General features: G+C 38.5%; 1 protein-coding gene across 1 annotated transcript in view; it reads right to left on the bottom strand.

The window, feature by feature from the left end:
• Positions 1-12,319, bottom strand: part of LOC110453132 (protein SMG5-like) — a 73,123-nt gene that overhangs the window by 49,836 nt on the left and 10,968 nt on the right. The window contains exons 12-19 of the mRNA XM_021501973.1: positions 11,821-11,990; positions 9,627-9,729; positions 8,541-8,960; positions 7,741-7,848; positions 6,321-6,393; positions 4,967-5,096; positions 1,734-1,809; positions 402-580 (exon numbers count right to left, since the gene is read on the bottom strand). Of these exons, the coding sequence (XP_021357648.1) occupies positions 402-580; positions 1,734-1,809; positions 4,967-5,096; positions 6,321-6,393; positions 7,741-7,848; positions 8,541-8,960; positions 9,627-9,729; positions 11,821-11,990 (1,259 nt within the window). The remainder of the gene's footprint in view (positions 1-401; positions 581-1,733; positions 1,810-4,966; positions 5,097-6,320; positions 6,394-7,740; positions 7,849-8,540; positions 8,961-9,626; positions 9,730-11,820; positions 11,991-12,319) is intronic.

Raw genomic sequence — 12,319 nt, 5'->3', positions numbered from 1 at the left:
GTAAAGTCCATTTTTGCCCAGTGTTAATATCGTCCTTCACATGTTATTTCTGGTAATGATATGCCATTTACTAATACTCGCTCTTAATAATTTGCCCTCATAACAGAGGGCGAAAAAGGCCAAAGGTAAACAGCAGCAAAAATTCTGCTAACACAATATTTCCTCACTCATCCAGTCACTCCTTTATCTATTGATTCATTTGTTAATATGTAAATTTAGCCATTCTTCTTCATTCTTTCATACCTTTAATTTCCTAAACTTTCCTTCCCTCCTTTATATAATAATAAATATTTGCAATGTATTGATGAATATAAAAAAAAAAAAATAATAATAATTACTAAGCACAAACATAAACTGGGTTATCAAATATGTCTCGTAAGTGCCTGTAAAAATGCACATACCTCCTGCATTTCCGATACGTGTCCCTTCCTTTTGATATTTATTTTAAGACTAGAATGAGCCTCCGCCAAGGGTTGGAAGTGGGCGAGATTGATGTCCTCGCGTAGCGGAAATATTTGGTGCCAATCTTGGCTAGGAATGGAACAGAGAATGCCCTTCACCTCCTCCATCCAACACTGGTCTGTAGGTGACAAAAATAAATAACGTTATGTACAGTTGGTGACCATCAATACATTTCTAATGATAAAAAATGTTTATTTATACTTAATTTCTATCTTTTAATAAACAACTGCTGTGAAGCCATACACCAACTTTGATGTTACTTTTTGGCACAAATCAGAGAATTTCATGTACTTTCTCTTAATAATTAACTTTTTTTCTGTTTTCTATTTTACCGATAGAAATGATTAAAATATGGTATATACAAATATTTAAATTGCTAATTTACTCTGTGATCATGATGCCCTTCTCTGAGAATCTGCTGCAGGGGTTTTTATGGAAAAGGGAGTTTTTTGCTAAAATCTTTGCAGAATTGTCTATAAGGAATGAAGCTTCATAGAATTATGCAATAATATCAAGTTGAAAATGTCTCTAAGAAAAACAAATCCCTTGCATAGTGATATGTTGTAACATGCTACTGCTAATCTCAGTAGATGCTGCGATATGGATTTGGTACAGTATGTCACACCTGAACCTGTAGAGATCATCTACAAGTAAAAAAAACATTAAGCAGACTTGGCCACTTTGGGCACGCGAGAACAATATTCTGTATTTAAGTATACTTTTTAAACTTAAGTCTTGAACATTTGATATTGTAGTGTTTTGTTATTTTCCAATTATAATTTTTATCATTTTTCTGAGATTAATACAATCTTCCACCCCCCTGGGGTGAGATATGGGGAACCCAACCCGAGGGGAAGATTATTATGTTGCCAAACACGAGGCTTTGCCAAGTGTTTGGCAACTTAAGAATCTTTCCCCGAGGGTTGAGATTCCTCTATCTTACCCACAAAGGGGTGAATGATTCTTTTTTCTCTTACCCTGTTCTCCTAATGTGTATCATAGACACAATGTAATGATAACGTTACATGCTAAATTCAGGGTTGACGTGACGTTGATGGATTGTTGACGTGACGTCATTGTATTGTTGAAGTGACGTCATGCCATTGTTATGAATAGGGGAATCCCCCCATCTCAACCCTAGGGTGAGACAAGGAAATCTCACACCGGTAAAAGACTCTGTAAAATAACCGGTAGTAAGAGAATAAAATATCCAGATTCACACTACAGATTAGTGCGGTTTCATTTCATCACTGCCTGAGGGATGAGCTTACCGTGTTCAGCCAGAACCGTCTCCAGCGGTAGGATGTTACACAGGACTGAAAGACGATGCCACAGGGACTGTGAGCTCTGTAAAATAAAACAGGTAAAGAAAGGGTCTGTTACATAGGATGGACACACAAACACATCGATACACAGGACAGAAAGACGATGCCACAGGGACTGTGAACTCTGTAAAATAACCGGTAAAGAAAGGGTCTGTTACATAGGATGGACACGCAAACACATTGATACACAGGACCGAACAGACAGTCTGATACAGCATTCATTTATCAGATATGATATGTGATGTGACCACCTAAATAGATGGTCTACGACTAAAATTTGATAATACACAAATCAAAGCTTGCAAGATTCATACTAGCAATCATTTTGCTATTTTGTGATTATGATGCAGAAGCACATCAAGATTTGTCATTTTATAAAAGATTATTGGAACTAAATCTTGTATGGAATGCAACAAGAATTATGTAGGTGGGGATGAAATAATATTTCCAAGTCATTATATGACTTATACTTGGTTTTTCAATCAGTTACAGACTCACAGGGGCGGACGTCATATTGATACACATTCAGTCACACTTACCTGAGCACACGTCATTATAACGACACTGGTACACCTCACCCTGTCACACTTACCTGGGCACATGTCATTATAACACCACTGTTACACCTCATCCAGTCACACTTACCTGGGCACACGTCCTTATAACGCCACTGGTACACCTCATCTAGTCACACTTACCTGGGCACACGTCATTATAACACCACTGTTACACCTCATCCAGTCACACTTACCTGGGCACACGTCATTATAACACCACTGTTACACCTCATCCAGTCACACTTACCTGGGCACACGTCATTATAACACCACTGGTACACCTCATCCAGTCACACTTACCTGGGCACACGTCATTATAACACCACTGTTACACCTCATCCAGTCACACTTACCTGGGCACACGTCATTATAACACCACTGTTACACCTCATCCAGTCACACTTACCTGGGCACACGTCATTATAACACCACTGTTACACCTCATCCAGTCACACTTACCTGGGCACACGTCATTATAACACCACTGTTACACCTCATCCAGTCACACTTACCTGGGCACACGTCATTATAACACCACTGTTACACCTCATCCAGTCACACTTACCTGGGCACACGTCATTATAACACCACTGTTACACCTCATCCAGTCACACTTACCTGGGCACACGTCATTATAACACCACTGTTACACCTCATCCAGTCACACTTACCTGGGCACACGTCATTATAACACCACTGTTACACCTCATCCAGTCACACTTACCTGGGCACACGTCATTATAACACCACTGTTACACCTCATCCAGTCACACTTACCTGGGCACACGTCATTATAACACCACTGTTACACCTCATCCAGTCACACTTACCTGGGCACACGTCATTATAACACCACTGTTACACCTCATCCAGTCACACTTACCTGGGCACACGTCATTATAACACCACTGTTACACCTCATCCAGTCACACTTACCTGGGCACACGTCATTATAACACCACTGTTACACCTCATCCAGTCACACTTACCTGGGCACACGTCATTATAACACCACTGTTACACCTCATCCAGTCACACTTACCTGGGCACACGTCATTATAACACCACTGTTACACCTCATCCAGTCACACTTACCTGGGCACACGTCATTATAACACCACTGTTACACCTCATCCAGTCACACTTACCTGGGCACACGTCATTATAACACCACTGTTACACCTCATCCAGTCACACTTACCTGGGCACACGTCATTATAACACCACTGTTACACCTCATCCAGTCACACTTACCTGGGCACACGTCATTATAACACCACTGTTACACCTCATCCAGTCACACTTACCTGGGCACACGTCATTATAACACCACTGTTACACCTCATCCAGTCACACTTACCTGGGCACACGTCATTATAACACCACTGTTACACCTCATCCAGTCACACTTACCTGGGCACACGTCATTATAACACCACTGTTACACCTCATCCAGTCACACTTACCTGGGCACACGTCATTATAACACCACTGTTACACCTCATCCAGTCACACTTACCTGGGCACACGTCATTATAACACCACTGTTACACCTCATCCAGTCACACTTACCTGGGCACACGTCATTATAACACCACTGTTACACCTCATCCAGTCACACTTACCTGGGCACACGTCATTATAACACCACTGTTACACCTCATCCAGTCACACTTACCTGGGCACACGTCATTATAACACCACTGTTACACCTCATCCAGTCACACTTACCTGGGCACACGTCATTATAACACCACTGTTACACCTCATCCAGTCACACTTACCTGGGCACACGTCATTATAACACCACTGTTACACCTCATCCAGTCACACTTACCTGGGCACACGTCATTATAACACCACTGTTACACCTCATCCAGTCACACTTACCTGGGCACACGTCATTATAACACCACTGTTACACCTTATCCAGTCACACTTACCTGGGCACACCTCATTTTAACACCACTGTTACACCTCATCCAGTCACACTTACCTGGGCACATGTCATTATAACACCACTGTTACGCCTCATCCAGTCACGCTTTCCTGGGCACACGTCATTATAAAACCACTGTTACACCTCATCCAGTCACTCTTACCTGGGCACACGTCATTATATAAAACCACTGTTACACCTTATCCAGTCACACTTACCTGGGCACACGTGATTATAACACCTCTGTTACACCTCATCCAGTCACTCTTACCTGGGCACACGTCATTATATAACACCACTGTTACCCCTCATCGAGTCACACGTCATTATAACACCACTGGTACACCTCATCCAGTCACACTTCCCTGGGCACACGTCATTATAACACCGCTGTTCCACTTCCTCCAGTCACACTTACCTAGGCACACATCATTATAACACCTCTGTTACACCCCATCCAGTCACACTTACCTGGACACACGTCATTATAACACCACTGTTCCACCTCATCTAGTCACACTTACCTGGGCACCCGTCATTATAACACCACTGTTATACCTCATCCAGTCACACTTACCTGGGCACATGTCATTATAACACCACTGTTATACCTCATCCAGTCACACTTACCTGGGCCCACGTCATTATAACACCACTGATACACCTCATCCAGTCACACTTCCCTGGGCACACGTCATTATAACACCACTGTTACACCTCATCCAGTCACACATGAGTTTGACGGTGGAGAGCAGCCCCTCGTTGTGGACCACATCTATAGTATTCTTCAGCTGGTGGTGACTTGTCTCAACCCTGCACAATCAGATATTTTAAGAGTTCAATAGCTTTTTTTAATGAACTTTGACAACATTGATATTTCAACACAATAACATGAAATACCTCACTTAATGTAGCCGCCACTTTGACATCATAATTATATGATTTTATCCAGGATAGAAAAAGTGAAAAGGCTCTTGTTTATAAAATGGAGAAAAAAAACCTTACTGATGTGTTTTGTACAATTAATGAAAATATTATCAGACTTCGTTCAAATTTAAAAAGTTTTCTAAACCACTAATAATGTTATTTTCTTACAAAAAACCATCAAACAGAAAACCTTTATTTGGAATATACATGCTTTTGTTTTTCTTTCTATGTACGATGAGAATGGGAGCCAAATTTTGGCCCCTATGGATTCCAGGGGAAACCCCAGTAGACATTTCAGACTGGTCCGTCCAATTGGTGATTGGTAATTGTGTCTATCGAACTCTCCTTTATAAACTTTTAAAATCATTATAAATGAAAAACACTTAAAACCCTCTTGTCTACTGAAAATTTAAGATTAATTTACTTGAGTTGAACAAAAACGACTACCAACCATTAATCATCTTATTGACAAAGAGCCCTATATCAACAACTACCAAGGTAGCAGAGCACAATAGAAATGACTGGATCTAAAAATAAAGGGCATGTCTCAGAAAAACATGGATAGCGGATTTATCCTGCACAACACACCTACATATATATATATATTTATAAACTACATTTTGAATGCATTTTTTTTTAGAAGAATGATTTTTTTTTCAAAAAGTGATTTTCCCAGATTTGGGACTTGTGAGAACCATGGTTACCACATCAAAAAATGCCAGTAGTAATGTTTTTTCTTAAAACCTTAAATTGAATATCACCTACTCGGTAACAGAAATACTCACGTTTCAGCATAGGTTGTTCAACTGGATTTTTCACAATATTTACACATGTGCTGAGTACAAAAATAGACTAGCTTTTGTTGTGTAGACACAGATTGGTAAATGGCCAAAAACGTAGTCTCAAACCAAATTCGATTTTTTTTTTTTTAAATGTGAAGCCTACATAGTCCACTTCATCATGTATATGCCAATTTTAGTGCTGATTTGTTTTTTTAAACTTTGATACATGTAATATTACATGGGTTATTCATTGTACAAAAATGTCACCCATGGCCACTGTACGCTACTGTACACTGCTACCCAAGGTAACAGTCTTTGTGGAACTTACCTGTCCCCTGACCCAGAAGTACTACTGTAGTCTTCAGTCTCCGTATCATTTTCTACATCAGCTCCAGATTGTTCTGCCAGACATACAAAAAAAATGAATATAATCCAAAAATCAAGGAAATTTAACATACATGCAAAGGACAGCATCAATGAATGGGCAATCTACAATCATTAACGCATTATGTCACACAATACTGATCAATAATAAACTTTACTTGAGGTGAATATCTAGTTATATGGACCAAGAAAAGTGATATTGACCGAGATGAAGTCAGGGTTAACATCCCTTTCAGGTCTATATAACCACATATTCACTTCAACAAAGTCCTTAATTGTTACATTAAATATGTGTATGGTATTGGTATGGCCATCAGAAATAAGTGTTATATAGTGTGAGGATCCCAATAAAATACATACTTAGTCATGTTACAACTGCAGTGACATCATAACAGAAAGTGGACCTGCTGTTTCTAAAAATAGTGTAATACTAAGTCAATATCACAAATTATTATATGCATGATCATTTCTCGCAATCACATTGGTCGGATCCTATACACGTGACCAGTCCTCAAAAACTCATGTAGACTGGTTATCCGGTGAATATCGATTTCTAAATATAGCCTGTATGGAAAATCCCCGGAACCTGTCGTAGCGCATGCGCAGTTAGACTGGAACGCAATCTGTCAGACGACATTAGAAGATGGCTGCTGGCGAACGTTTCTCCTCCGTTAGGAAAATTCCCAAAACTATTCGAGGATAAAGATGCTGTTAACGTAAAAAAAGGCCATTGAACACGCAGTTCATTTTCTCCATGCTTACCTTAAGAAAAAGAATCTAGACGATGCCTTCGAAAGCTACAATGCTGAACTGTTGTATTCAAACCTGGCTAAATTTTACATGGAGGCTCGCGTACAAAAATCAGTTTTGTTTTGTTTTGTTTTATTTTATTGTTGAAGAACATAATAAAACAGTTACGGCTTTTGTGCTGGTAAATATGATGTGATATGAACCTGAAAGAGTGATATTGACCTCGGCTTCGCCTCAGTCAATATCACTCTTTCAGGTTCATATCACATCATATTCACCAGCACAAAAGTCCATAACTGTATATTAACAACCTGCATGTGTTTATGGTCCAAACAACGAGAATGTACCGGTAGGAACAAACTGTGTCGTGCACTTACCAAAGTCCCTGGGTAACATACTAGTCAGTACATCAGTCTCTATTTAACCACACCAAAGTCTGCCAGGGCCATATTAACCTCTCTTTTTAAATTTTACTTTCCGGTAGGTTCATTGGAGGTGGTGATGGTATGGGGGGGGGGTTATATAAATAACTTATATTTTGCCTCTTTTAAACCTTGCTTGAGTCTGTAGAGGGGGGCATGCTAACCTATTTATTTGTCACTATTTAATCTTACCGGAGTCTGTGGGGGCCATGCTAGCCTCTGTATCTGTCTCTATCACAAAGTTAGCGAGCTTGTTGGTGATTTCTGCTACATGAAGAGCTTCCTTGCTGGATGCAAAACCTGTCAATGTTGCAAGAGAAATCAATCAAATGTGATGTTTGATGTCAAACATGTGCAGTAAAAAACAGTCTAAACAGGAAAACATTTTCACTGAAATATTTGATCAGTTGATACAGAATGTCAGGTATTGACATTTAAATGAAAAATAAGTACATATAAGTTTATATACTTTGAAAAGTAGTACTGATGCATGAACAGTTACATGGTTTAAACATTCAATATCAACGTTCGGTAATTTAGGTGAATGTTGACAGAACAAATATTTCATCTTTGTGGAAATAGCCGATAAGGAAAGGCTGGAATAAACAGGGTGCAATAACAACACTTCATTCATCAAGATTGGTAAAACAGTGATGGTTTCAGGAGTAGACAAGGCTTAGATTGGACAGGGTTGATATACTTTATTTTTAAGAGAGGAAATGCTAGAACCAAAAATCAAAGCTGGTATAAAAAAGAACCCAGACAAGCCAGGGGTAAGATTAGACAGGTTACACTGTAATTTTAAATCAAAATCACAAATACTATTCCTTCTCGCTTCCTGGTATAAAATACTGTAGAAATTAAAGAGATTGGAAAAACAATATTTAACTGAATAAGACAGGAACATTATTAGCTTTTAACAGATATCTCTCCCATCTCAGCCCCCAGCCCTACGCCCGAACCATGAGTCTTAGCTAGGCTCTTAGCCTTACCTGGTGGAACAGGCACTTCTTTCTTTCCTTGAATGACATCTTTACAGTTCTCAAACTCTGCCACATCACATTCATACGCCCTGCTATTCTGCGGGGACAATCGCACATTTTGTCGCAGAAAAGATGCAGACGATGAGTATAGCTCTGAAGAGAGATGAGCAAGTTTTTCTTTTTCTGCCTGATTAATCCAAATGGCGTTATTAGCCTCTGGTACACCACCAGGGAAAACTGTCTGTGGATCGTGAGAGTTCGAGTTTGCAGAGGATCTGCTTGCTTCTGCAAATCCTGGTTCTAACTCCTGACTTTCCATCAAGGCATCAGACATATCCGAATCAGATTCATTTGTGAAAAATCCTACAAATTCTTCTTCCTCTTCTTCCGAGTCCCCCGACAGGAAGTGGTCAGATAAATGTTCGGCACCTGAAATAAAATAAATTTCAACTTATTTAAAGAAACAGTAAATAGATTTGACTTTATGTAGTTATATTTTCACATTGACGTGAAAAAATAAAGTTCCCACACTGCTAAATTTACAGTTTCCAGATCCCTGACCCCAATTCTGACATCTGTCTAATCTGGCTAATAGGTTGCATTAGACAGGGTGTCAGATTATACAGGTTTCAATTCCTTTTTTTATTTTAAACATAATGTTCTATTATCAACAGTTGTTATACCGTATTTATCCTGCAATAAATCAAGGGGCCCACCCATAGTCTCTGACTGAAAGTAGGGGGTGGGCTTATTACAAAACAATCAAAAAACTTATGTTGGCATTTCTTCGTAACTGCAGTATATATTGGTAGGCTTATTACCGAGCAAGGGCTTATAAATATGCACATGACAAATTTGGATTTAGGCCGGCCAAATGCTTACTATTTCCTGTCGGTATGTATTCCAAGATAAGCATATCAACATCTCTATCTTAAAAATGCTGTTGATGTTGTGTCATCTTTGTACCACACAAGGTGATATTCTTTAATCTCTCAAGTGAAAATTGATGTTTCATTTATGGGGATATTTTCCCCAACACCTCTCTCTGACCCTTATTATATACTGTTCAGTGATAATGTGTATCCCCAGGTTTACCTTCACTGAGGTCGGAGACATCGGACAGGTCAGAGCTATCGTCACTATTGTGCCGTTTTCTTCTCCGCCGCTTAAAGCTCTTAATCCGAGATGACTTTGATTTCTGTCAGAAAAAGTGATTGCAATCAACAATAGCTATATAGAAAAACATCAGGAAACATTGCCAATTAGGAAACAAATTGCATCCAGCAAAATGTACTGATAACAGTGCACTGCCATTTCTATACATCGTTGGCCATTTCTAGGTTACAAGCACCATGATTTCGCAATACATGTATGACCATTTATAACATGCAGAATAGTTACAAATTATATTAACTAGGTACTGTCTTTTTTCTCCTGTGGTCCCTATTCTTCTTGGATTCGCTAAAATGTGGTCCCTATTCTTCTTGGATTCGCAAAAATGTGGTCCCTATTCTTCTTGGATTCGCAAAAAAGGGCAATTTCATGGGATCTATTTTATTGCAAATTTCAGCTCTAGTGGCTAAGGTACATAAATGCTGAGGTAAGGATGGGATAAATTCCTACTAATTTCGCGGGTTGTGTTTTTGCAAAATAATTGTTTCAGCAAAAATCGTGAAAATTGGAAACATGTGAAAACTAGAATTATGTCAGTGTGACATTAAAGCCGCTCACCACTTTAAATTTATTGCTTCAGTAACACGTTAAACATCAATATCTACTATAATACCTCAGATATGTTCTGTGTTCTGCTAATTGAAAATCAGGTCATTTGATGATGTTGCCTTTGGAATTTCCAAAATCAATCACCTGTTAAATGATGCCTTAAAAACATTCTCCCTCTCCTCTTTTTTCACCCNCAAAGCCGTTCACCACTTTAAATTTAATTGCTTCCGTAACACGTTGAGCATCAATATCTACTATAATACCTCAGATATTTGTTCTGTATTATGCTAATTGAAATTGCCTTTTGAATTTCCAAAATCATTCACCTCTTAAATGATGACTTAAAAACATTCTCCCTCTCCTCTTTTTTCACCCTCTTTAAGTGTGACGCAATGTTGTAATTTTCATTAATTAGCATCCTCCGATGATGTGACATGAGCATTTACATGCATAATGGCAATCGGTGAATGGATATTAAAGAATAGGTGCATTTGTGCTTGTGAAATGAAAGATAATTAACAGTAGTGGGAAAACATGCATGGAGAAAAGAGACATTGTACTCCTTTTCATTTTATTTATTTTTTATTTATATTAATAATAATTATCAATATATGTAGTGACTTTATTTACTGTCATTGAATACACAAAATCTCACAAATGTTCTTGGAATACATTTGAATTATATCTCTCAATGCGACTTTACCAACGTAAGAGTTATTTCCCTTATACCGGATTGGATAATATTTTGACACGGCGCGAATTCTTGTCAAACAGCAGCGGCAGTTGTGTCATGTTCTTAAATTGTTACATTTTCATAAATATCAATCCGAGAAAAAGCATGATATGTCATATTACGTTCACATTTGAAACATCAAAATAAAGGTTATACTTCATCCCTCATACAGTTTATAAGTATATAAATTTACTTCTTCCTACTACAGACAGCGTCAATGCTTGACAGGCTTCACATGTGCTTTTTTCGAATCATATGTGTTTCACACGCGTAAACCTCCTCAGACCTCAATCCGAGTTGCTAAAACGCTCAAACCTAGTGCACTAATTTCACCACCACAACACTCGTAGAATGCACCGGAGATAAACATTTTGTTTTCAGCAATTATTTAAAGTATGGATTATTACTTAGAGATCAGTATCAGAAGACTTTATGTAACCCACAGGTGAGTGTCCGAGATTCTACTTTCTATTTACGATAACGAAACCATATAGCGGAAGCATGCAAGACTGAATCATACGCATGCACCCCGAACGGAAGTGGGTCTGTCATTTCGTTCTCTGGACAGAATTAATAAGCCGCTCGGCTCTCGCCAAGAGCGGCTTAAAAACAATGTTACAATTAATGCTTTTAAATATTTCCAGTTGTTGGTCCTCCTTGATCAATACAGATTGGTTTCTAATGATAGTTTACCAAAATATTGTTCTGAACAGGCATGACTCTATTATATAGGTCACTCACTGTGACTCATGTTTTTTAAGTAAAATTATGACCTTGACCTTGGACAAATTATAACACAATATCTCTGTGACCGGATGATGATGTCACACATACTTCTGGCTTTTCTTGCTGGATTGAATTTTCGGTACCAATTCTTTTGTATTGGGAACTGTTGTTGTGATTCTGAGATGACGGTGGAACTTCTTCTGCTTCCTGTCCATGTGCACGATGGGAAATTCGGCCATTTTCTTCAGGGTCTGAAAAATCCTCCATTTCTTCATCAACTGTGGAAAAAGAAGGTCAAGGTCTTGCAAATTGATGGCAAGGTCACATTTTGTTTTATTTTATGGCCCGTCAACAATTCCAGTTAAAAGTTAAAAAGATGTAAAAAAACATCAATAGCAAATAAAGCGTTTGTAAAATATGGTATTATATTCCTTGTACAGATTAATTGAATGTAAATAATCATACATAAATGACACAGAAACTGTATAAAACAATTTTCATTGTTGTTACATTGTAGATTTTTTTGCACATTTGTTGAAAATCGTCGTGTTGGATCATCAAATAAATGGTTGGTCACAAGCATGGCAATAGGGTTGATTTTCACTTC

This window comes from Mizuhopecten yessoensis, unplaced genomic scaffold (genome assembly GCF_002113885.1).
Source record: "Mizuhopecten yessoensis strain PY_sf001 unplaced genomic scaffold, ASM211388v2 scaffold7141, whole genome shotgun sequence".
In the NCBI taxonomy this organism is placed as follows: domain Eukaryota; kingdom Metazoa; phylum Mollusca; class Bivalvia; order Pectinida; family Pectinidae; genus Mizuhopecten; species Mizuhopecten yessoensis.
Note: the sequence above shows the minus strand (reverse complement) of the source record. Positions and strands in the feature narration are given on the sequence as shown.